The 25,895-nt window shown below is 38.4% G+C and overlaps 2 protein-coding genes across 2 annotated transcripts; one reads left to right on the plus strand and one right to left on the minus strand.

Annotated features, from left to right (window-relative positions):
- The first annotated feature begins 127 nt into the window (after positions 1 to 127).
- c9h1orf146 (chromosome 9 C1orf146 homolog) lies at positions 128 to 4,714 on the plus strand. The gene is made up of 5 exons (XM_028026943.1): positions 128 to 246; positions 435 to 528; positions 1,390 to 1,561; positions 4,261 to 4,339; positions 4,425 to 4,714. Exons 1-5 carry the CDS (start codon positions 181 to 183, stop codon positions 4,530 to 4,532), a joined length of 519 nt encoding a protein of 172 aa, XP_027882744.1. The 5' UTR covers positions 128 to 180; the 3' UTR covers positions 4,533 to 4,714.
- Positions 4,647 to 12,386, minus strand: glmnb (glomulin, FKBP associated protein b). Its single transcript, XM_028026942.1, has 18 exons — positions 12,203 to 12,386; positions 11,209 to 11,334; positions 10,300 to 10,410; positions 9,265 to 9,373; positions 8,744 to 8,993; positions 8,394 to 8,484; positions 8,144 to 8,310; positions 8,001 to 8,054; positions 7,872 to 7,902; positions 7,699 to 7,788; positions 7,158 to 7,199; positions 6,984 to 7,057; positions 6,750 to 6,834; positions 6,197 to 6,303; positions 5,274 to 5,337; positions 5,066 to 5,201; positions 4,897 to 4,991; positions 4,647 to 4,818 (listed from the first exon to the last, which is right to left on the minus strand). The coding sequence occupies exons 1-18, from the start codon at positions 12,242 to 12,244 to the stop codon at positions 4,723 to 4,725; spliced, it is 1,770 nt and encodes a 589-aa protein (XP_027882743.1). The 5' UTR covers positions 12,245 to 12,386; the 3' UTR covers positions 4,647 to 4,722.
- Positions 12,387 to 25,895: the final 13,509 nt, after the last annotated feature.

Consider the following 25,895-nt stretch of genomic DNA (forward strand, 5'->3'; position numbering starts at 1 on the left):
AGATACTTGTTGATATGTTTAAATGAGTTTTGCTCATTTTCGCGAGATTATATTCATGGCCTCTATAGTAGATATACAGTAGATGTGGTTTTGGATTAAATGTTTACTCGACTTGCCATACAAAGCAGTTTTGTCGACGTAATTTTCTGAACCGGGTCATTAAATCCATCTTTATCAGAAATGGCTTCGCCCAGTGAAACTATCGCTCAGTGGAGAACGACAATTATAATTAGCTCATCCCTCCAGGTAATGAGAATTATTTAACAGCTTTTCTTTCTTTTTGACAATAATATAAGTGTAAATTATTGGAATAACAAGCTCTGTAGCTAACCTAAGCTAGCACCTGCTGTGAAATGTCAGCGCTCGTGGGCAAAGTGTTCAGTAAGTTAAGTACCGCGGGACCAATTCTTATTATTTGAAACATGTTTCGGTAGAACCATGACACCTGCAGGACGCTCAGCGCACAGCAGCACAGAATAAGGTTTTCTGACAGCGTGGAAGCTGGGGCCTTCATTTTCCCTCTTTCGGGTAAGCTAATAATCGGTTTTCCATCTCGTCTAAGTATAATTATGAACACTAAGTCCTGTTTCGTTTTGGAACGAATGTGCCTTCATAATGACTTTAGATAAAACATTCAAGTCACAGATACATTCCTTTCCTACACTTTTTTTTATTGTTTACAATTTATGTTACTGCGAAATACTTGTATTTCATTTTGTTGTTGAACATAAAGCAAATTGATGCATATTTTTCCACATTTGTAATTTTTTGCAACCAAAAGGAAAGCTGATTTTGGTACTATTTTACCCCCTTTACTCTAATACCCGTGAATAAAACCCAGTTCAGCCAATTAGTTGACCTAATGACCTAATTAGCAGATTGAGTCCAGCTGTGTGCTATTTAAATTCCAGCTTCAATGCAACTGTTCCCTAAAGGGCCCAATTGGGTTCTAGAGAATATTAGTGAATAAATGGCATGATGAAGACTGTAAAACACCAGACATTTAAGGGATAGAATTGTTGGAAGGAGTTGCTTAAACTATAGTATCTGCAATGTGCACATATGCCCAAAATTATTTTAAGTATTAGGTATTAATTGATTATCTATTATTTTAAATAAAATGTTTGTTTTTTTCCCCATAAATGCCTCTTCTTATACATTGTTTCATTGTGTTTTCAGAGATATCATTCTCATTTATCAGTAGCAAATTTCTTGCTTAAATGAAAATTATTTTCAATCTAAATCTGCTATGGATACAAAAGTGTTCAGGCTTATCTACATATTGGAGTCAAAGTGTGCTTAATGTAAATAGAGATCTGCTGGGTCTTTTAAAACACAAGCGTTTAATGAATAACCATCTGTAATAACACATATTGCTTTAATTCCTAGGTACCGCGTTCCTGCTGGTTGATCCTCAGGACCTCCCAGATTCTCTGGAGGAATCAGGATTAACTGAACGCATTGAAAAATTTGTGCAGGTCCACAGGAACTGCTTTTTACTTCTCTATTCTCCCTTTAATGGGGAAAAAGAACTGCAGGTTTTGACTGTGATTCAGCACAGGTATGTAGTGCCACTGCTTTCCATCTCTTCATACACGGTTAGGTGGCTGTGCGCTGTGTTTTACAGATTTTAAACCATTCTTACTCACTTATGTTCCTTCAGTTCCTTTCCCCATTTTTCTTTAATATACATGGTGGGTGTTTTCCTGCCTGCCATCAGCCCCTGGTATAGTGTTGAAATAACTCAATTTTTTCCCTCATAGGCCTTGTGAAATAAGTTATTTTACTTATGTTGGTTTTATCTCTGTCTTTTTTCCCCACATCTCACAAAGAAAAAACGGACCCGGACGGGAAAGTTTATTAAGAGAAAGAAAAAGTTTTCTCTGAAGTCAAAACCATTGATTTGACAAACTAAACATCACAAAACGGTGCTCTGGATGACACCAGTTTCCACTGTCCCAATGTAAAAACTGACCTGGATGGGAAAGTTTGCTCAGTGGAAGAGATAACTTCCCCAAAGTTATATCTGACTAGTTTAGCAGCTGTTGGAATTTTAAAGCTAAGCATCGACAAAATAAAAACCTTCTGCTTGCAGATTCTCTCCGGGTGCTCCGGCTCCTGCAACAGTCTGAAATTATGACTGTTAGGTTAATTGGTCTCTCTAAATTCTCCTAAAGTGAATAGAAAATAAATTTCATAAGTAAAATATCAAAAATAAAACATCAGGGCTGCACAGTGGCACCGTTGGTGGCAGTGCTGCCTTGCATTAAGCAAGGCCTGGGTTTGAATCCCGGCATGTTCTCCCTGTGCATGCATGGGTTCTCCACGGGTACTCTGGCTTCCTCCCACAGTCCAAAAGGATTTTGTGTGTGTTAGATAATGGATGAATGATGGAAGAATATTGAAACTTGTTTATAATAATATTATTAATAATAGCAATTATTTCTTCTTATTATTATGCAATAATAATAATATTCAAATTCAAAAATACTGTATTAATCCCAAATGGAAATTTAAAAAAGGGAAACTGATATTATTATTAATATTGATATCATAATAATAATATTAATATAGTCTTAGTAACTTGATTGCAGCCGGACCTGCCATTAAACGCCCACTGGTTGCCATTGTTACTCACATTTATCTTGCTGTTTCAACATTAGCTAGCATGTTGTCAGCATATTATTGACCCTTTGCAACTACGTCATTTAATCATTCGAGGCGCCATGATGGACGTCAGACGTGAGGAACGGGAGTCTTGAACAGAGCAACTGAAATTGTTTTCCAAAGTTGTTTTCGTCAGTTTATTCGTGGCTTCTAATGGTTCCAGTCGAGCTGAAGCGTCTGTGAACGTAACACACCTGGTTGGGGCTCATAGACGGCGGTATTTACAAATGTTAGGAATAGCTAGCTTAGAAACCGACCCATACCTCCTCCCCCATGACGTTGATCAAATTACTTACTTTGCCTGAATTCACAGTACATGACTTGTATCACCACATTCCCTGAATGTGGAAATACATTTTATCTTGAAGACGCTGTGGCAGAACAGATTGAACGTCTGCCCGCTGAGTTTGTGTCAACCTGAGAAAAAAAGAAAATTATGAGTCGAACATCAGACAAAGAGACAGGGATGTTTATCCGCTGTGACCTGGTTGATCTGTTACTTATTAAGGAAACAGCACTCTTCTAAAATAACATTACATGAGCTAAACTCTCTTCTCTGTCAGTATTTTAAGCTTCTTGGATTCCCTTAACTGCTGTAATCTCACTGTTACTTTAATGGAAGGTGAACAAAGTAATTTGACAACAAGGCTCCTTTGTATTATGTTATAATATAAATGACTGATTTGTGTGAGCAGGATGTGTGTCATATCCACATCATAAAACCTTAGATTATTAGCCACTTTTAAAAGCAGGCAAGATTTAAGGTTCTGAAATTCAAAGATTTTTTTTTTGATGATGTAGATGTACATCAGATTCTCATGATGGATAATATCATTCCTTAAAGTAGAAGTCCACTACACTTGTTTTCTTGTTTCTAAAGATGTTTCACTTCTCATCCTTGGATAATCAGGCAACAACCAAGGTGAGCAGAGTACCCAAAAACTGTACTCAAGTTAGAGTGGCACTACTTCAACATATTTTTACTCAAGTAAAAGTAAAAAGAAGCCATCCAATAAATTACTCAAATAAGAGTAAAATAGTATTTGGTAAAAATGACTGAATAACTGATCAAATTATCAGTCATTTAATATTTAGAAATTACATAATCAGGCGTACCAAAATATAAAGCTAGGTGGAAATGTTGGTATTTAAAGGACAAAAATGACAATAGTTCATATAACTAACAAAAAATTTTAAAAATCAGGCAAAAGAATCAAATCAGTTTCCTTCAATAAAAAACCCCAAATGAAACGTTAACAAAACCTGCAGGTGTGTTTCTGTGTCTGGTAAACGTTTGGTTAAAACATGTTTGTTTTTCATTCAGTGGGTTAAGAATCCAGAAATGTTGCTCAAGTAAGAGTAGAAATACTTCATAATAAAATTACTCAAGTAAAAGTAAAAAGTACAGCATCATAAAAGTAACTTTTTTTTCAAAACCGTTACTCAAGTAAATGTGGTTAAATGTAGCTAGTTACTACCCAACTGTGGGTAAGGACGACCTGATTAGATTACAATTTGTACCTCAACTCATCAACTTCCCCCTTCTTATAATTCCAGATCAACGTTAACATAACCTTTTCTTTACATTTTCAGATTTATCGGCAGCAATCTGAAGATCCTTCCTGTACGAAATGGTGCACAAATAGCCAAAGGAATGCTGACAATTGCCAAGGTAACTTGTTATTTGAGAAAACAAGTGATTGTTGCTGCTGTTCACTCCCTGCATTTAAAATAAAGACAAACCTAATTGTCTGCAGGCCACCAGTAAGCCGCATGCTGATAAAATCCGAGAGCGCATGTCTCTGGCCCGGGCTCACATCATCGAGACCAGTCCTGTGTGGGAAATGCTCAGAGACATTTTATAAAGCCCAGCAGGTGATCCAGTTTGCTTTATTTAGCATGACACTAGTTCATACACAGTCCCTGCTGATGACACAAACTGTACTTTTGAAAATCATTTCAGCAACGATAAAATGATCACTTTTACAGCACTGCATTCTTTATTTTATCCGCCAAACAAACAGAAATAAAACATAAAAAGTTCCCAGTGCTGTCTCAGTGTGGTTTCCCCTGCTTCTCCTCTGTGATCTCATCTATTCGGACTACAAGGCTTTCCATTAAGTCAAATGTCACCAAAGCACTCTGCAGCACCTAAGAGACAAGAGAACCATCAGTGTTTGCTGAGCTTTCTCCAAAATAGTCATCAATTAGAAAGAGAAAAATCTTTACCTGATACTGGACTTCTGGAGACATATGGGAGACTTTGTCGTGCTTTACTGTTATGGTTTTTAACAGTCTGGTAGACCGAGCTTGCTCTTTGACTTCTGCAGGACAAATAGCATGAACAGAAATAAAATATGAAGTTAAACTGTTTCACAGATCAGCAGTTCATTTGTACCTTTCGCTTTTAGCTTTCGTTCCTCCTTCAGCGCTTTCATCTCGGCGGAGTAATATGCTCTCGACATGCTGATACACACTCTCAGCATTTTTAGGTATTCATCTTTAATCCTGCACAGTTCTTCCCACACATCAGCCTAAAGGTGACAAAAGTCAGCAGCTTTTTAGACTGACCAGCAGAAGAAATTAGATAAATTAAACTGACTTACGTCGCTCTTCAGTTCTTTGTCTCTGGTAAGCAGATAGCGCAGAAGATTCAGACTCTCCATTATTCTGAATGAACAGATAGAACATCTGAAGTAACAAAACCTTTGATGATTGTTTAGTTGAATCTATAGGCTTTCTTTTGGCTGTCAGTAGGGATGCACTGATTTAATTTGGGCCAATATCAATATTGGATATTAATATAACTATGATGCTCAATAGCCCATAGTAAAAAGTATCAGTATTGCTATCAGCAGGGTCACGTATAGCAATACTGATACTTTTAGAAGTATCAGTATTGATACTGATACTGGGAGGACAAAACGGACTAGAAACATTATGTTTTCTCATTTTTAAGTTTCTTACTGTGGCGGTTCTTTCATGAGTGGCACCAATGATGGTTTTTAATATAGAAATAATGTTGAAATTTTCCTGAGATACCATTTCTGGTATCTCAGTATTGCTATCAGCAGGGTCACTGATAGCAATACTGATACTTTTTACTATTTTCGTTTGCTATATCCTCAAGTTTCTGAAGTTTAGGTATTTTGGGTTTTTTTTTCTCCTTTGGATTATTTTGTTTATTGGTGTCTACAAAATATGTTATGAAAAAAACTAATAGGACAAGCACAAACAATAGAAGAACAGAATAAATTTGTGTGCATTTTTTCTTAAAAAAAAAAACATTTCCAAAAGAAATCATAATTTGAGAGGTAGAGTTGAGAAACTACAGTACAAAAATGAAATAAAACTTCAAGACGGAATCTAAAATTAAAGTATGGATTTGATACTGATTCCGACTCTACTTTCAGACATATTGCAAAGGCTAGGATGAATAACAGTGCATTGACAGCTTAGCCTTAATTGCTGGAATATTTTGGCCAAAGGGTTTCAATGAGTTAAGTCACTGTTTGGAAATATGACTCACTTGTCCATGTTGGTGAGTAAATCCGTCTCTGCAGCTTGTGGTAAACTGAGCACCAGCTCAAGCAGCAGCAGAAGCTCCGTTCCCAAGAACCACTTATTGGCTTCACCCTGCAGGAGAGTTGTGACAGATCCATCTCATTCATGCAGAGTTATCAGATCACAGCTAACATCAGCCATAAAGATCTTGGTCAGATTAGGTCTTTATACGTGTCTGTGTTGAAAATACAAAAAAGAATTTGAATAAACTTTTTCTTACTTGGACTGTATTGTTCTATATGAACCCCAGAAATATATTTTTTTGTCACCTCATACTAATTTTAGGTTAATAATCACTAAATGACCACCAGATGAAGCTGGGTTGGTAAATGCTTTCAGAATCAGAAGAACGCAGAATGAACTGACCCCTCATGTGAGGTCACAGTTATAATCTGGGGTTACTTCAGGTCAGTTTTGGGTTAGTAATGTGTTAATTCTCTACATAGCTTGTCTTGTGAATATACTGTATGTTCTGAGATATAACTTTAGTAAGTGACAAGAAGCTACCTGATTCTCACCTTTATAGTCGATTGAATTTGACTCCTGATGTTGTTCACTATGTAACCTTCAACACCTGCATGGTGGCTTGTTTTTAACATGCATCTGCAAAGGAGGGATCGATAAGAAATGGTGTTTGTGTAGAATAAACATAAGACATTGGGGAAGAAATAGCAGTCTGAGGTATTAATCAAGTATAAAATCTACAGTTATTAATCTGCAAATGCAAAAAGACATTTCACTTAAATTCTCACCTGAAGAATTTATGCTTTGCTTCAGCATCCAGTTTGTTTATGAAAAGTTGGAACACCTTCAGTCCCGATTCTCTCTGGAGAAACATCAAACTATTTAAAAAACAAATCACCAAAACATTTCTCTTCACATTGATCTGAAATTTGTTCTGTTATCACAAGTGATTATGTACTGACCAAATGTTGAATTGGACAGTCGGTGAGAACTTGTCGCAGGTTCTGTGAATTTCAGAGCAGCAGATTTAGATTATTGAACCTCGTTTTTTAGTAATAGTCATGTAAGTAAATCTGTTCTCCATTAAATAAGAAATTAAATCGAAATGACACATGAATAAGTTTGTTCATAGAATCAAGTCATTAAAATACATGTCACGCCATCATCCGCCCATTTCTTCACTCCATGATCTGTGTCTTCCAGCTGTCGTAACTCTTATTAAAGTCTCTGCTGACCCGGCGCACTTCTCTGCCCTTAGGTCAGTGATGCCCAAAGTTGGTCCTCAAGGGCCGGCATCCTGCATGTGTTAGTTCTCTTCCTGGTGGTAGTAACAATCTTCTCAGCATGTCAATGTTCTTCTTAGGTCTCCTGATGAGCCGTCATTTGATCCAGATCTGGTCAACCAGAAAGAGAACATGGCCGCTGCCGGCCCTTAAGGACCGACTCTGGACAACACTGACTTAGGTCCTCCATTCAACAAAACAGCTTTGTGGTGTATCTTACCTGTGGTGCACTATAGAAGCTTTCCAGATCTAGTACACCTACTGGAAGGCTATTATCTTCCACCTTCTCCAAGCTTTTAGCAAACAGTGCCTGTGGCAAAATGATTAAAAAACAAAAAAAAATCTACATGATGCCTTTTTTTCCAGGGGATTTTCTGTGATTTCTTTTCATACCAGTCCCTTGAGCAAATGCGATTCCTTTTTCCTGTCAAAAACACACAACACACAGACCTTTAGGCAAACATCTTTCTTTTGTTGTAAAGGCAACAAAAAAAGTTCACCTGTAATTTACTGATAGCATACCTACTGAGGAGTTGATTGATGTGCTCCATGTTGCACTGAAGAATAAACACAGGACTAAAACAGATAGAAGAGTGCAAGTTGTATAACACATTAATTATAAAGGTGAACAAACACATCACAATGCTAACTGACTATACTCTCACTTGAACACGGCTGGAAATGTGTCCATGGCTATGAGCTGGACAAAAAGCAGATAGGCCAAGCATGCGGCCGACTCCTTGGACAGGTCAGTATCCATCGTGGTGAATTTCCTCAGAGAACTGAAGAACAGAAGGCCTGGAAGAGACTCTCTGATTGCAGACAGGATGATCTGCAATGCATAAAAAGAAATCTGGGCACGTAGAAAGGAGATATCCCTTGATAAATATTTGAAACGATTCTTTGATTTAGTACCATTATCTCTACTGCAAAGAGCCACAAAGTTGATTTTCTGTCTCGGTTCAGTTCAGCTTCAAGCAAAGGTTCTTTTAAACTCAGCATGCAGCTGAAAACAAAAACACCAATCAGGTCATCTGTTCTGGTATCGTCAACCAGAAAAATAAAGTTCGTGATAAAAAGAGTGGCTGTTTTCTGCCAAATTGCACTTAAAAAAAAAAAAAAATAAATCATCACTGACAAGATCCAGAAATAAAGACATACCATGTTTACACAAGGCTCTTCCAGTAAGATATGCAGTTGTTTTTTTTGTTTTGTTTTTTTTACTTGGGTGTGTGCACAAGAAAAGCACTGAAACAGAAACGCACAACTTAAGAATCTCAGCCTTCAGCTCATCATCTTCTGGTGTTGGGTTACAGTTTTCATCCTTCTTCTTCACCCCGTCTACAAAAGGCCTGGTGAACGTCGCCAGGGCGACGCAGCAGCAACACAAACCGTGCTCATCAGCCTCCTCCTGCTGCTGGGTGTAAGGTACAGGCAGCCTGGACAGCTGCTTGTGAAGGGCCGACAGAGCCAAACCCACACTGGCTGCTCGGCTCTCATCCAGCTGCAGCAGAACTTAAAAAATGAAAGACTTTTTATGTATTTAACTTAACTAAATTTTCTCCAACATTGATCTCCGGTTATCAACTGTAGGGGGAGCCAAATACCAAGTTTTGTGAAACTTTGTGTCTATGTTTTAGCTTTAGATTAATCTTACATGCTTCCAAAAACTAGTGATTTTTACTTTAACAGAACTTTTGATACTAGAGAAACTTAGAAGTGTGTTCACTGCTGTGTTGATGGTGAATGTGACATGTAAAGGCTTTAACAAAGTAGCTTTACATACCTGTTTGAAGGTGAGGTAGAAGGACGAGAATGGTTTCAGAAATGGCGCCTGGATCCATGCCTTCAATTAATTCAAGGAAGCTCTCCAGGAGGGTTGTGGAGCTGCACATCTACAAAGCAGAGCATGTCTGAAGTGTCCTGAATTAAACCTCGGTAGGTCATTTCTTATTTTGTTGGAGGGTGGGAGGGTATTAACTGACAGGGGTTCAAAGGAAATTATTGTCAGTGTGTTTTTTGGTTAACTCCACTGAGACAGTTTCAGGTGAAACAAGCCCCAAGGTTTAGTGTAGAAGCCAAAGTAAAGAAAAAAAACGCCACAAAAGATGTTTTCTATCAAAAGCCAGTCTGTAGTACCATAAGTTGGTGTCAGATGAATAAGTTGCACTAGTCTTGGTACAAACAGGGCTTCTGATGAATGTAATAGCCTTCTTAGAATGTATTAAAGTTTCTTCATTAATTTCATGTCTTAAACATCATTTGACCACATCTTGAAATTTTAACGACCTTCTTTTCCTCTTGCATCTTTTTTTGTCCTTAAACAAAAAATTGATTGTCAATGTGTTCCATATTATGTTTTTCTGAATAAATGATTAGCGTTTCTTTACACGGTGACAAAACTACAAGGCTGAAGATGAAACGACAGCACACATGCTGAATTCTGCTGTAGAATCTGCAGCAGATTCTATCCACTGTTTGCTTCTTCGTGAACTTTAGGTTAAAAAAAATCAGGGATTTTAATTGCTGACTGAAACTCACCATAATGAAACAGTATACAGGGTAAAAGGCTTGGAGCTTAGTAAGGGTTAGGGTTATTATAAAACCTTCATGTAAATATTCATCTCTCTAAGATTCATTTGAGGTGTTTATTCTGACACCAAAGTATTTCATTACTTTTGAATCTGGAGACATTATTTAGAGGGCCTTATGGAACTGTGGCCTTTTAAAGACGGGTCCAATTAATACTTTCCCTTTTTCTTCCACAAACTTTCTCTGCTTTTTAGGAAATGTGGAGTGAAGCTGCATTGCTGGTACCCACCATGATCAGTTGTGTGAAGGCAGCCTGGCAGTGATCATGACTCTTCTTATTAGTAACTAGTTCGTCTACAAGAGGTGCCAACAGACCACAGCCCATGGACTTCACAATTCCCTGTGGGTGGGTGAGAAAGCACACCTTTATTTACTACAGTGGTAGTACAAAGTGAACTTTGCATGAAAGTACATTTTAGAAGTAGAGTTTGGCCCTAACAGTAACATTTTATGTGGACTGATCTCTACTTGAAGGAAGATTAAAGAAAATAATCTTATTAGAAATCTATTTTTAGGCCCCCAAATCAATCATTTCTAGAGTCACTGTGGGTCCAAACATATTGTGGATTCCTTTATGTTTCTATCGTAAAGTACTAAATAACTATCACGCTTAAAAGTGCCATAACTTACAGCTGCAATTAAAAAAATCAACAAGGACTAACTTTGGAGAAATGTTTGAAGAAATATAAACGTTGCTGCTTTTTATTGCCAAAAACCTCACCTTACATCTCAAGTGAATGCTTCTTCTCATTACATATTCAATCATTTCAGCTCTTCAACACAGTTGGCCTACAAATGAAATAATGGTAAGAAGTGTTTCTCACAGTAGGCTACACACAACTGCATGAAGTGTGGTGAGATGGGAAAACCAAGGGCACTTAAGGAGCACCATGCTGATGGGTGTTAGCAATGGAGCGAGAAATCTAATCGAATATCTGCTTGTTTCCCTCCACACCTTTGGGTCAAAAGGTCAACAGCTGCCAAGTAACTGCTGCATCTTAATGTTTAACATAGCTGGATGTACTTTCAGTGCTGCTTGTCAGATTAACACAGTCAATCTGCCATCACTTCATATCTGTAGGGTGTGAATACAGTACTGGGACCCTCGGTCTGCCTCCTACAGTATTAGTGAGGTCACCTGGTTTTTCTCATCCTGGATGAATTTCAGCAGTTGTTGGCCGTCACCCCCACTGAGACAGGCAGCTCCTACATCCCTGAACTGCTGGTAGTCCTCCGGCTTCAAATCTTCTTCTGGAGTCTCGCGCTGAATAAATAGATGCCGTGTATAATTAACACCATAACATGCTGTGCTTATGAGAAAGTATTTTCCACACAGATTTGTTCCAATTTGTACTTTTAGCATTTTTGCGATGACTAGGTCTTTACATCCTTGCGGTCATTTTGTCTTTGAAGAAGTGTTTTATCCAGTTCATAGGAGTTTTATCCATCATCTCAGTCGGATTTATGTCTACACTATAACTAATCCACCTTAATCTCACTCTTCTTCAGAAGTGAAAATGCTGTCATTCATTGTGCTGCTCATCTTGCGTTGTTCCCATTTATACGAGGTCCGCAGCATGGCTCCTCTGTCTCCACTTGATCCTGTCGCCAGTGTCCTCTGGGTCTTAGTCTACCTTCTTCAAGTGTTCTACGGCGCAATCCATCCAAAGTTTCTTTGGCCTCCCACATGACCTTTTTCCTTTGGGGTCGGTGCATAGTGTTCCCCACAACAGTTTGGACTGAAATCCTGTTGAGTTGGTGACTGCCCTCAAACAGGCTGTTCATACTCAGCCATTCTGTCATGTGTGACTGAATTAAAATCAGCCACTCAAAACAAATGTGAAAACCACATTTTGTATTTTGTCCACTCTTAACATTTCCTCCATGATCCAGGACATGTAGATGTGGCAAAAAGAACAGACTTTACCTTCATAATTCTTATAGTGAGTCAATAAGATTGAGCCAAGAAATCATGGAAACAAAGTTTTTGTTACTTTTGGTATCTAATTTAATAAAGCAGGTACTATTTTAAAATCTCTTCTCACAATGATAACATAAGTCGATGCATTGTCGATAGAAACATGATTACCTCAGCTCACTTGTGTTGTGGTGGGAGAATATGGTGGACTTACCCATCTCTGGATGATCTCATGCACTTTATCTTCATTCATCATCAATGTTTCCTCCGCCCTCAGAGCCAATCCTGTTATCAATACGTCCACAGCAGATGTAGTGGTGGTAACTAAATGATCAAATAAATAGCTCTCCTGGCGTCTCAAGGGAGAGAAAAAGATTCAGTGTGTGAGGAACCGAAACATAAACCTCTTATCTCCCTTTGTGCTTCACAGCTAATAGGATTAAAGCAGGACACAGAAAGACGTGGAGCTGGCCTAAGGAAGTGCCGCTCTAATATTTCTAAACGTTAAAATAAATGTTCAAAGTGACCATGTTGGAAACTGCCAAATTCTGCTCTAAGGTGAACTCACAGAAGTGCTTAGGTAGTTTCCTGTTGTGTAGGTGGTGATGTGGCGCTTCATGCTTACCTTCATATTCTGTGACTGAAATAGACGTTAGTTGACATTTACATGTTATTTTAAGACGGTGTGCAAAATATATAGCCCTGAAAAGTATATCTATAAGTACTTCTGTTCCTTTCTATGAACAATGTGTCTGCTTCTGTTTTTCATTTGCAAAACCTGTCGATGTTAAATGAGATCATACCAAGCTGATGACAAATATTGATGCTTGACCTTTTGCACATGGTTTTGTAGCTGTGACAAAATCTGAAAGAAAAGGAAGAATAATAAAAACCATAGGAAAAAACAGGTGCTTCTTAGAAGGTCGTTTAATTCTGAAGTGGAGGGAAAATAGCACGTTGCTGTTCAAAGTTTTAAGTTCATTTGTGCTCAACCTCTTTAACTCTGATTCCAGTGAATAAAATCCAACTGCCTCCAAAAGTAACTTAATTAGTAAGTGGAGGTGAAGTATGAGTAACTTATTCATAGTATGAATCCAGCAGTTCTGTGAAGACCTCAGAGGTTTGTTTGAAAACTTTGTGGTTTACGTGCAGTTGACTTGAGATTTGGGCAAAGGTTCACCTTCCAGTAGGACAATGACCCGAAGCACATTGTGACCCACAGCCACAATGGACTGGTTTATAGATCGAAACATATATTTATGTAAATGTCTAATTCAATTGTGAATCAAGAATCAGAGGTGTTGGAGGGGGCAAGACTTGAAATCGGACATAGGCAAATGGCCTCAGTCCAGTCTGACTGAGACTGAGCTGTTTTACCAGTAGAGTGGGTGTGAATTTCAATCACTGGATGAGCAAACCTGTTTTTGAGACATACAGTATCTTCAAAGACTTCCAGTTGTAACTCTAATTGCAAGAAAAACAGTTTCTGCAGTGCATATTGTCTTGAGGCACAAATCTGGGGAAGGACCCAGGAACATTTCTGCTGCTTTGAAAGTCTCAATGAGCTCAGTGGCAAGAAAGAATGAGGACAGACAACAGGTTGCTCTAATATCAGGTTGAAGTGTAATTGCTGTCAAAAGTGGGTCATCAAGTTACTAAATTGGCAATATTATATGCTTTAGTGTTGGTTTATAGCACAATCAAGCACCTATGTTTCCTACAGCTGATCTAAAAATGCCATACATATCAAATATGACTTAAAAGAATGTTGACTTTATATTTTAATGCCTCTGTCTCTTTAAGAAACTCCTGCCGTTTCTGAAACTCAGCACAACATGACTCCTCTATGAACCCTTTAATGTTTTTACCGACTTTGCACTGATAAGGAGCTTCTATAATGAGCTCAGCAGATGAGCAGTTCCACCAGATGTTTGCTAATTGCTGCTGACTAGTCTGAAGGCAGAAGCACAACAACTTGGTTTTGCACAGCTGAATGGTTGCCACGGGAGATTAAAGGATTTCTCAAACATGAATGAAAGAATCAAGGCAACACTCTGGTTAAGTTGTTGATGAGGGAATAACAAATAAAATAATAATAATTTCTCATAACACTGCCCTTTTAAGCAAAGGCTCCAAATACTAATGTAAATGTAAGTTTTTGCCGATTTCTATTTTTAATACAGTTTGGGGGAAAAAAACTCAAAATCTTTTTTCCACATTGTCATAACGGGGAATTTATGTGTAGAATTTAGAGGAAAGAGATTCATTTAATACAATTCAGAATAAGACTGGAACGTAACAATAATTGGAAAATGTGAATCTGTGAATACTTTCCAGGTTCCCTGCAGCAGCAGAATAATCACTGACTTCCTGCTCCGTCATGACAGCAGCAGAGCAGCAGCTCCGGTCCTGATTTGGGATGAATAGGTGGAGGAGCGTGTTTGAACGGTCGGATTTAGCCGACATCTGCCGTTCAGGTTTGCTCTCTGTATTGCCGTTTGATGAAAGCTTCGGACAAAAGCCACAGAGCAAATACAACACACACTGCCTCGCACTCCATGTTTGTCCAGCATTTTGTTGTTCCTAATTGCTGACTGATGAGATTTTGTTTTGACACCACTCCTGGTAGCAGGAAATACTCAAATAAACCGCATCTGACATGAGCATGCACACAAAGCGTTTACTTTAACTGCACTAAATCCCAATGATTACTTAATGATGGGCCAATGTTTTCAAATGCAGTTTAATTTAATTAGAGGAGCACGCCACAAAAAGCTTTTTATGGTTACAGGAAAAGATACAAAATGGGTCTTTTGTCATTGCAACAAATGTTAGATTTGTAATTGTATTATTCCAATAGTTATTTTTGGCTCTGCGTCTACAGGGAGACTTACGGCACTGATGCCTTCCTAACTCAGGAGAGGCTGATTATCTGGTGGAAAATGAGTGATTATTGACAATATTTTTATTTTAAATATTCAATAATTCATCTTGCAAGGGCCTATTTTTTTTATCTATGTAATGGATTTTATTTTATTTTTCTTTTTTTTGCTTATTTGAAATCTTATGCTCATATTTTTTACATACTGTTTTTTCATACTTATATCTTCTTATATAAAAAATATAATAATGTTTTTATTACTGATACCACTATTAGTTATTTTAATACAAACAATGTTCAACAGCAAGAATTATAATTCTAATTATTTTTCACTATTATTATTATTATTAGATTTGACTATAACTAAGCTGATATAAAATAAATCTGAGGAACTGAATTAACTCTACTAGTGATAAGAGAGTTAAAGTAAAAGAAAAATATATCACTTTGGAACCCAGATAAGTAAAGTGTATTTTTTTAGGGGAGATTTATGCAACGTAATTCTCATTTTGGAACAGAAATAATTAGATGGATGAATTTTAAAAATAAGTTGCTGAGAAACCATAAAGTCATTGGTAAAAAATAACAAATAAAAAATTAGGACAACCCTAAAAATAGTTGTTTTGTTTTTTTTATATCTGTTCAAATATTTTATTCAAACAACAGAAGCTTTAGTGGTTTTACTCAGTGAACAAAAAGACAGGGGTTGTGGATCAAGTGAGGACACGTTGCCCCCTAACATCTGGGTTTAACCACTATGACATCATTTCCATTCTGCAGCCATCTAGCAGACAACGGTCTGAAGAAAGTTTAAGATTCTTGAGGATTTCCTGTGGATTAATGATAAATTCATGCTGGATTCTATGATGTTGACCCGACCAGGTCCTTCATTCCCAAACCATGACACATCCACCTCCGTGCTTCATTGTTGATATGGGGTTATTTCCCTGTAATTCTGTATTTGGTATATGTCAAACATGTCCTCTGTTCTGCTGTCCAAATCATTTAGTTTTTGATTTTTCCATCCAAAGAAAAATATTCTAGAAGTCCTGGTCTGTGTCTAAGTTCTGCCTGGTAAACTTCTGTTCTTTTCTTCTTTTTTTTTTAGAAAGCAGAGGTTTTCTGATTGCACCCCTCCCATGAAAGTTCAACTTGTGCAGTCACTGTCTTAATGACAGTAACAGCCTGCTGTAGATGACATGTTAAGGTTTTGGAGACTTCTTGAAGCATTTTGTGGTCTGCTCTCCAGGTGAGCTGACTTGAACGGCCAGACCTGGGCATGTTCGTACTTATTCTGATGTTTTTCTCTTATAGACTATTTTCCATACAGTTCCAACATTTTTGTTCTTAGATCACATTGATGAGAAAGACTGAGCGGATCGTTGCTGCTGGTAGCAAATTGTTGCAGTATTTATGGGTCAGTCTGGTACACAGGCAGCGGTCCTGTGAGAGCGCTGCTCCATTTTCCCCTCTCCACGCAGCTTTTCCTTGGTGACCTCTTAGAAAGCAAGAGGTTTTAAGTGAACTCTTTATCCAGCTGGTTTCCTCTGGAGACCTCTGCTGACTGTCAGCCCAGAACCTGGTCAGCAGGAGCTGCCGTGGTCAGGGCCGCTCCCCACGGGTCCTGCTGGAGGAACGCTGAGGAACATGAGTTTGATTTGCAGACTATTTCTTTTCAAACAACCCAGATTTGTCTTTGTGATTTCGACTTAATGCTTAGAATTGAACTGAATTGCCTGAAACCAGGTACACTGTATTTTAAAAAAACATCAAGCTGTTCTATGTCCCTGTCTGATATTATTTGAAATCCAAGAATAATGAGAATTATTTTTTTGTCCCTGAAGTTTACATACATATCATCAGTATTGGCTTTAAGCTGTTTGACTTGGGTCAAACATTTTGGGGTTTCAATCTGACAAACGGGTCTCATCAGAAGAAACCATTTTATGCACCGGTTACTATCAACTTCTGAATCTGAACAAAGTAATAACTTTCTCTCTCATTATTTTGGAATTTAGCAAACAAAACTAATTTTGTTGTGTGACTGACAACGCCGTAACATGCAGTCTTTGGAAAGACGCTCAGACACATTCAACTCTAAAGTTCTAAAAAGCTAAAACTGTTATTACTTTATTGGTCAACATTTAGTACAAGTTCAATCCCTAAAGGTCAGGATTGGAATTATGATTTTCCTTGTCTGTAAGTTTTCATCTTTTTCCCGCCAACAGGGCCGAGGTAAAAGCTGCAGGGACAGGTACCCCATTGAACTAAGAGCTAATGGAGGTGGAGGTCTCACCAGGGAGAATCTTGACCCCGGCCCCCATTTGTAAAAGCTTTGCCCCCGTGGCAACCAGTCGCAGGCAGGGGCCATACCGGAGCGGCCGGAGTGTGTTTAGTGAACATCTGTTTGTACTCTAGCAAAAGGCTGCTGAGGTGATGTAGCCCAGCTCTCTCAACACGCTGCAAAGCTGCTTTATCTGCCGGTGTACTTTGAGCTGAAAGCTCCCAAGGTGACACAAAGGCTGGATGCTGCAGCGTCCGTAGGTCCGTGCTCCCTATAAGCAGACTCCGCCGCTTGCCTGCTGAACCTGTTGTAAATCGGGAATTGACTTCCCAACGTCATCTTGTTCCCAATCAATAGGCAGAGAGCAGACACCTCGCTAGACACAGATAACTGCTGCTCCCCGGCTGTATCTCCAGGCTGTAGAGACTGTCGCCCTGTCATAATCTGATCAATAAGCAGACGATGTCCCGGCTCACTCCGCTGTAACACACGGGGGCTCGGCTCCCACCCCGACAGCATGAGGGGGGCGGGAGGGGAGGTGGGTAGGGGAAACTGCCCAGCAACTCCCCAAGGTGGCTGAATCGGAGATGTTACATGTGAACTGGCTGTCAAAATGATTTAGTCATCCCCGTTTCTTGCCGGTGTTTAAAGATGCTGACACACTGTGTTTTGGGTTCCAATGTCTTGTTGAAACTGATGGAGGCTTTTAGCTTTTCTCTTTTTTTTTCCCAGACTCCTTTTATCCATTTAAGTGTTTGTTCAAGTGTTAGGATTTCTATGTCACCTGCCACGGATGTCTCCTGGCACTTCCTGCCCACTCACAGCTTGCTGTCAGACCCTCTGATCTGCAGCCTTCCTTTACTTCTGTTGCTGCTTGGTCAATAGATAGCAGATATTTCTTTGGTAAACTTGATAACCCGTTTTCTCTCCAGAGGTGACTCAGCGTTTTCTCTGTGTTTATCTAGATGCGACTAGGTGAGCTGAAGAGTGTGTGTGGGGGAGGGGGAGTGCATGTGTGTGTGTGTGTAGGCGGTTTAGAGTGAAGGTGGAATCCAGAGTAAAGGAGGCCAGATCAGATTCAACTGGAGCTCATTAAAGTTTCAGAGGAAGCCAGAGGGAGAATAGGGAGAGTCACTGCACTGCCAGGATCCATTTCCTTTGACTCTGACTTTGTCATTCTGGATCAATCCAGTGAGACGCAGGCCCGTTGTTGACTGGCCTGTCTCTAATGGAGTGATTGGCAACTTATTGGAACTTGATATAAAGAACAAGAGCAACTGGGTTGGCTTGGTTCTTTACGGGCTTCTCCTTTCATCTTACTGAACCTGAACTCTGCTGCTACAGAACCAGATGGTTGATGATGACTGGGTCTAACATTTTCTGTGGAAATACTGAATATTATTATTATTATTATTATAATTATTATTATTATTAGTAGTAGTAGTAGTAGTAGTAGTAGAACTAGTGTTGTTAATATGTTAAAAATTTATTTTTTAATTATTATTACTATTAATAGTAATAGAAATGTGTATTTTTATTTAAAATATGAATTATTATTATTATCTAGTAGTAATGTTGTTATTATTAGTAGAAGTTATATTTTTATTCGGTTACAAAAAATGCATTATTATATTTAGTTGTATAGAATAGTGTTATTATTATTATAATTGTTATAATATTTAATTATTAATATAATCATTATATTATTATTATTATTATTATTGTTATTATTATTATTATTATCATTATTATTATCAGTAGTAGTAGGAATAGTGTAATTGTTATATTAATTTATGATTATTGCTATTATTATCGTTATTTATGTTATTATCAGTAGTAGTAATGGGAATATTGTTATTGTGTTAAAATTTTATTTCATTATTATTTGAAGTAGTTGAAGTAGTATTAGTAATAATAATAAAAGTAGTAGCCGTATTTCATTTTTTTGTCATCATTCAGAATACACATTTTCTCAAAAGTCTTATTTTTGGTCTTATTTTCACTCATCATATTGTTGATTGCTATTTTTTAAATGTAACTCGTTATTCGTTTTTTTCTTGCTGTCATTAAACACATCCTTGATGTCAGCTCCTTTTGGTGTTCTTTGGGTTCCTCTCTCGTCTCTCTTGCTGTTCTAGCAGCAGCCTCAGTCATGTTGTTTACTGTTGGACATGAAGTCGGCTGAAGGGGTTGACCTTTTTAACTACAGAGCTGTAATAACTTGAGTTTCATTTATTCACAGTATTAATAATTGAAGGCAATCTCTATCATGTTGTTTTATAGTTTGTTCTGTTTTATATTTGTGATCTCAGGCACGCTGCAACAGAAGACGATCATTTACATGCAGGAGATGTTTTAGAACCCGTCCTGTAATCTCACTTCCTCTTCTGCTTCTTCTTCTTGCCCAGCAGCCGTGGTCCAGTTCAGACACGCGGTTCTGTGGATCGGAGGTACTTACCGTCCACTCCTCAGCGCTTTGATCCTCCTGCAGTTTGACACATGACCACACCGACCCCTGGATGGGCATTAGAGCAGGCTTCAGCGGAGCCAACATCTGTGCCTCCCAGTACTGCCACTGCTCAAATCAGTCATTAAATCAGAACACAAAAAGCAACTTTACTTGAATGCCTCAGCATAAATATTTGATCATGGCTGAGAATAAATCTTTGCCGTTTTGTAGCGTCTCCCCCAGCTGTGGGCTCCTCTTATAGATCTCTCTCTCTCTCTCTCTCTCTGTCTGCTGTTTAGATACAGGCACATGCTTGGCTTGGTCATTTGTGAAATGGATCTTATGAATTTTTTAGAAAGATTCATAGCTACAATCAGACCTGGTTAGGACTCTTTCACTGGGTTACATCTCACAGTGCTGAAAGTACAAATGTCTAGTCCATTTTGCATAGATAATATAAGGCAGAAAGAGGTTTTTTGTGTTATTTTGACAGCGACATTAAACTTCCCAGCATCTTAACCCATGTTCCTTCATAAACCACATTTTGACTACATCGTACTGACTCGTGGTTTTTGTTCTGAGTCTAGTATAGTCTAGTATTGTTCTGTTTTTGACATGGGCTCATTTTAAAATCAAGATTTGGTCACGGCCCTATTGTAAGTCAGAAGTGGAAAAAAAGTGTGGGAAACGTAGTTTTGTTTAGAAAGTCAAATGAAATGTTACATAAACGGTACATGAAGAAGACATTTCCCCTTTCAGCTTGACCTCCTTCTAGTGCGGATTTCTCTGAATCACTTCTTATTGAAGGAATAAAGAGACAAAGAGAAGCCAATATGCAGGCTGTACTTTGAAAAAATATATATATTTAATCAGAAGGCAAAGTCATTGCAATAAAATTTTAAAAGTGAATCCTTTATTCTTTCATGAAGAATGCGTCTTTCTAAATTAGATTTTCATCCAAAGCCTGTTTAATGTCTGCAGTTTAATTCAATTATCTACATGTCGCCATATTCAATACATTACGTTGTAACGCGTTTCGTTTGTCAGATTAAAACTAACTTGAAAATAAATTCTTTTAAGCATATTTAATACTTCTTTTAAGTATTAATTATACTTTCCATTAAGCTCATATTTCTGATTTTAAAAATAGTTGCTTTATGTGTTTGATGTAATATTCTAATTTCAAATGTCATGTTTTTATTAACTATGAGTGGAAAATCATCATAACTAAAGGTGTTAAAACTTCAGGCTTTCAGGCTAATCAGTTTATTAAATGTGTTTCACTTGGTGATGGAGTTACTGAAGAACTTTTCAATAATATTCTAATTTACTGAGTGGGTCTGCAGATGAGATTCAAGAAGCTCCAGTTATGGAGCCTTTTAACCTGAAGAACCTTTTACTGTCACCTACAGGACTCGTGTTGTTAGAGATGGACTGAGAGAGAAGACAAAACCAGGCCAGCGATGTAAATGCAGAGCTGAGTGTGGAATCAGCCCTGAGGGGGTTGGAGGGGTGGAGGGTTTGGGGTGGAGCAGAGGGGTCTGCGACTGAGCGACGGTAGAGCAATAGTCTTTCTGGTTCCTGAGTGACGGCTCACATCCAAATGGTGCAGTGATATGTGATGCTAAATGAAGCAGCTAAACACGTCTTTAAATGAGAGGACAGCCTTACGGACTCTCCTGCCTTCTATTCCCCAAACCTGTACCCCTTCCACCTCCTCTATAGCCCACCCCATCTGCCCCCCTCTGACTGAACTCACGCTGTTCAGGGCCTCCGGACCCTCAGAACACAGAGCCCCAGCTAATGGAAAGCTTTCAAGGACGACGGCCAGAGAAAGATGTCAGCTCTCGTTTGGCCCAAACACCCTGAGACAAACTGTTCTGGGCAGGGCTAGAAAGTGAAAATAACACCGTCTACGCCTTTCACACACCCTCCAGTTGATCACTGTGAGTCTGCAGTGACATTCTCACAATAAGTTTTGGTAAAGCCACTGGACAACATATTAAAATGCTGGTTTTGGACTAACACTGGCAGTAAAAATGGAACTCGTGATACGAATCTTTGCAAAAAAGGGGGGCAGTCAAAGCCAGCACTCACCGTGCATTATCATATTTCTTCACTAAAGAAATACGGTAATGTTTATCTGTTTCTGTCTTCAGTCAACTACTTCACAGCATACTTTCACAACAAGTTTCTGTCAGGAAGAGATTCTCAGCAGAACCATAGAACTTGTGAAGATCCTGGGTGAAGCTGGTAAGAAGAAGCTATTGCTCTAAAAGCAAATATTGATACATTTGGAGAAAAAAGGGGGGAACTAGCAAGAGAACATTATCCCAACTGTGAAGTACGAAGAAGGAACTGGTGAACTTGACAAAATAGTGGAATATGTGGAAATATTAAGCAGCAGCTCTATGGGCCAGAAGTCTTGCAAACTACTATGAAATGCTTGTGGAAGGAAACGCAGCATTTTTTGTGCCAAGTCATTCAGTTAAAAAGGCAATGCTACCAAAATACTGTGGAAATATTAGAAAAATCTGAAGATTAAATCTCATTCTGCCATTTGGGGAGGTAGAAATTTCAGTATCAACCAACAATCCAGATATTTACGGCTCTTGACCTAACACCAAGTATTGAATGGTTCTGAGTCGAGTGTAAAATTGGACATGGCATTTTTACTAATAAAAATCTAAGGAGTGTTGCATCCATTTCAGTTCAGCTTCCCTGAGTCAATACTTTCTGTCACCAAATTTTTGTTGCACTAAGAATGTTTTTTTGTGTTTTTCCTACCAGCACATCTAAAGACTGAGATATTTGCCTGTTGTAGTTTATACTGGCCCTACATGCAGGCTTTTGTAAAGGTTTTGTCCTTTTCCGACGACTGCCTGCAGAATATTTCACTGAGAATTTCTATGACAGACCAACAAGTGGAAGAAAATATTAAATTGGTGCTGATGTTCATTAAAACTAAACTGTTGCTGCAAATTATACTAAAACAAATAAAAGTAGACTGTGGAGTATTTTGACCATGTGTTCTTTTCCTATCACTTGACAATGATATGCAACTATGTGTTGTTGTTGTAACCAATATCGTAAAAAGTGGATATGCAGCAGTATATGCAACCCATAGGGGTGCTTTGCTAGAGGGGGCGCCAAAATATGGCGTAAAAAATAATTTTTATTGGAGAGCTGTATAAGTGGATATCTGGAGCCGGTTCCTCTCTCATTTAAATTGGGTTGTTGTCTGATGACTGGGAGCTAAAGATGAAGAGGCAGAAAAGAATGTGGTCAGTGCAGAAAACAAAAAACAGAGGAGGAACAAGGATAAAGACGTTTTATGATGAGAAAAGCTTTTCAGAGTGGTTGTCAATAGTTATTTCAGTCTATCAATAAAACGTGTAAATATTGAAGTTAGCTTAAGTTGCTATAATGACAGGTCACTGTCGTCTTGTTGTCTTACAGGTGTATAGTGACGCTATATCGCGTCCGCTCAAACCTCAGAAAGTAAATCTTCGCCCTGGTTGTAATAAAATGATGACGTTCAATGACAATGGAGAGTTTTAAAAGGCCTGTGAAACAAATATGTCGATCATTTTTGCTTAGATGAAATTCTCGTGGAAACGTCGTTTTCTCGGACTCTGTGGGGTGGGACGGTTTTACTGTGTGTGCTTCAAGTTGAGGGAAAAGAAAAATTCTCCAGCATTCTGTCATTTCCCGGCAGCAGAGCCCAAAGTGGCGGACTCTCTTGTCTCGCGCGTCCCGCCTGTCAGCCGCCTCGCGCATGTCTCATGTTATTCTCTCCTCTCTAATCCTGCTGCCGTTTCTTTGCTGCGTCATGAATAATTTGTGCCCGCGCCTTGTTGCTTGATGACAGCTGTGCAGTTGGTTTGCAGTCTGTTTTTCAGATCAGGTGAATAATGAATAAGGCCGCGCAACAAAAGAGCTGCTGTGTCCTATATGAGCGTCCCGCTTCTCCTCTTGTGTCGCAGCTCGGTTGGCGTGTCAGTCAGTCAGCCAACCTGCCAACCTGCGGGGTGGAGGAGGGAGGAAGGATTGCTACAGGCAGGCAAACAGAAAAAAAAAAAAAATTCTGTTTGATGCAGCAACTTTTTCCTATAGAAAACATAAACAAAGGCTGTAAAAACGGGTCGGTTGTGTATCTGCTGCCTCATCTGTCTTTCTGTCGTTAATCAGTGCTGCTGCTCTGCAGCCCGCTGTCAGTAATCCTGCACCTCTGTCGGGTTTATCTCAGTCTGGAGCCTGTCAGACCTGCGTGAAATCTGCTGAACGGAGCATGAGCAGCAAATACGGCGTTATTATTACAGTACACACAGCAGGCGCGTCACCCTCAGGGGAAATAATCACATTTACTCTCTGTGTTTCCCCTCACAATAAAGAACAACATCAATCACTAAGTGTTTTCTAGGTATTAACATCAACACTTGTCAGCTGCCTGGGAGTCATCTTTTTCTTTTTCTTTTTTTTTTTAAATCAAGGACGTATTTGTCCGTCATTATTTTTGCTCCACTCTGTAAATTTATGAGACAAAAAAAGTCGAACAGCAGCTTGTTTAAGGTGTTATTTTAAAGAAATACTTTTTATTTTTGAAGTTTTCAGTACTAAAAAACAACATCATGTGACTGAAAACACAGCTGGGTGATGCAGAACCCAATGGGTTTTCAGGGGAATGACGTTTAAAAAAAAAAAAAAAACTGAAAAAAACAAAGAAAAACTTTTTAATTTTGTTTGGTTTGATTGATGACATCACTAGAGGCACAAGAATCAAGCTGGTGGTGGAGAACACCAGCTGCAAGGAGGAATTTTTCCTGGAACTGACCCAATTTCATTAATTTATTTATTGATCCACATCAGTATTTTTTCTTTTCATTTTTTTCCCCACATGCTAATTTTGAATACACAGTACTCAAAAAACAACAGAAATATGTACAAACACCAGATTTAAGAACTCCAGTCAGCTGCCTTATACGACGTCACCAGCGGAAGGTGCAGGTGAAAACTTGCATTATTGAAGGTTGGTGAGAAATATTGATATTTATGGAAGCCCATTGCTGCCATGAATTAAAAAAGATAAAAGGAGATAAAAGATAAAATTCACATTTTGCTGACCTTATTATGAGAATAAAAGTCATAATTTCGACTTTCAATCATAATCTTGAGATAAAAAGTCATATTGTTTTACTCAGAAGGCTTAGTGCAGCATCTCATGACTTCGAATTTCATAATTATGATATTCTATCTCAAAATTATGAAATATTGGGGCGTGCTGTGGTGGCGCAGGGGGTTAGCACGCCCCACGTTTGGAGGCCCTAGTCCTCGACGCGGACGTCGCGGGTTCGACTCCCGGTCCCGACGACCTTTGCCGCATGTCTTCCCTCCTTCCTGTCTGCCTACTGTCAAAAAAATACGTGCCACTAGCGCCGCAAAAACTCTTCGGAGAAAAAAAAAAAAAAATTATGAAATATTTTCTCATAGTTACGACATAGGAAGTCAAAATTGTGACTTAGAAAATCAAAACTATGACTTTCTCACTCATAATTATTACTTTGAATACCTTAAATATGGCTTAGAAAGTTGAAATCATGACTTTTTATCTCAAAATTGACTGAATCCCATAATTAATACTTTCTACCTCAAAATTACGACTTTTTAATTATGATGTAGAAAATCAAAACTATGACTTTCTAACTCAATTTTTCTTTTGAATATCATAACAATAGTATAGAAAGATGTAACTCTTTCATCTTTCTATAGTATGGCTTTTTAGCTCAAAATTGACTTTGTATTTCACAATTTTTACTTTGAATCTCATATTTATGACTTTTTATTTCATAACTAGGACTTTGAACATTGAAATGCTGACTTCCTGTTGATTTTTTTGTGTTTTTTTGTCTTCATTGTGGAAATGGGCGTCCACAGAAATGAAAGCAATAAAGCAAAGTGGATGGATAAAGCTGATCGTGACATGTTCTACACGTGACAAACCATTACGAAAGTGAGCTAAATGTATCTTCTAGAAAAGGCTTTAGGTTCCATTTGTTTTAGTCTTTTTGCAACAGACTCACCCAATATAACCTGTAAAAATGTCCCTTTGTTTAACAAAGGGCTGAACTGAATCAAATGTATCAAATGAAACCTCCCCTCTATCATTCATGTTTCATTCCAGATTAATAATAGATCATCCAAAACCACCAGAACTCTGACCCTGATCTTTCTAATTGCAGTGCTGTGTCTGTCAGGAGAAGTTAATCCACTCACGTCTCTCCATGCTACATGTG

The sequence above is a fragment of the Xiphophorus couchianus genome, chromosome 9, assembly GCF_001444195.1.
Source record: "Xiphophorus couchianus chromosome 9, X_couchianus-1.0, whole genome shotgun sequence".
Classification (NCBI taxonomy): Eukaryota; Metazoa; Chordata; class Actinopteri; order Cyprinodontiformes; family Poeciliidae; genus Xiphophorus; species Xiphophorus couchianus.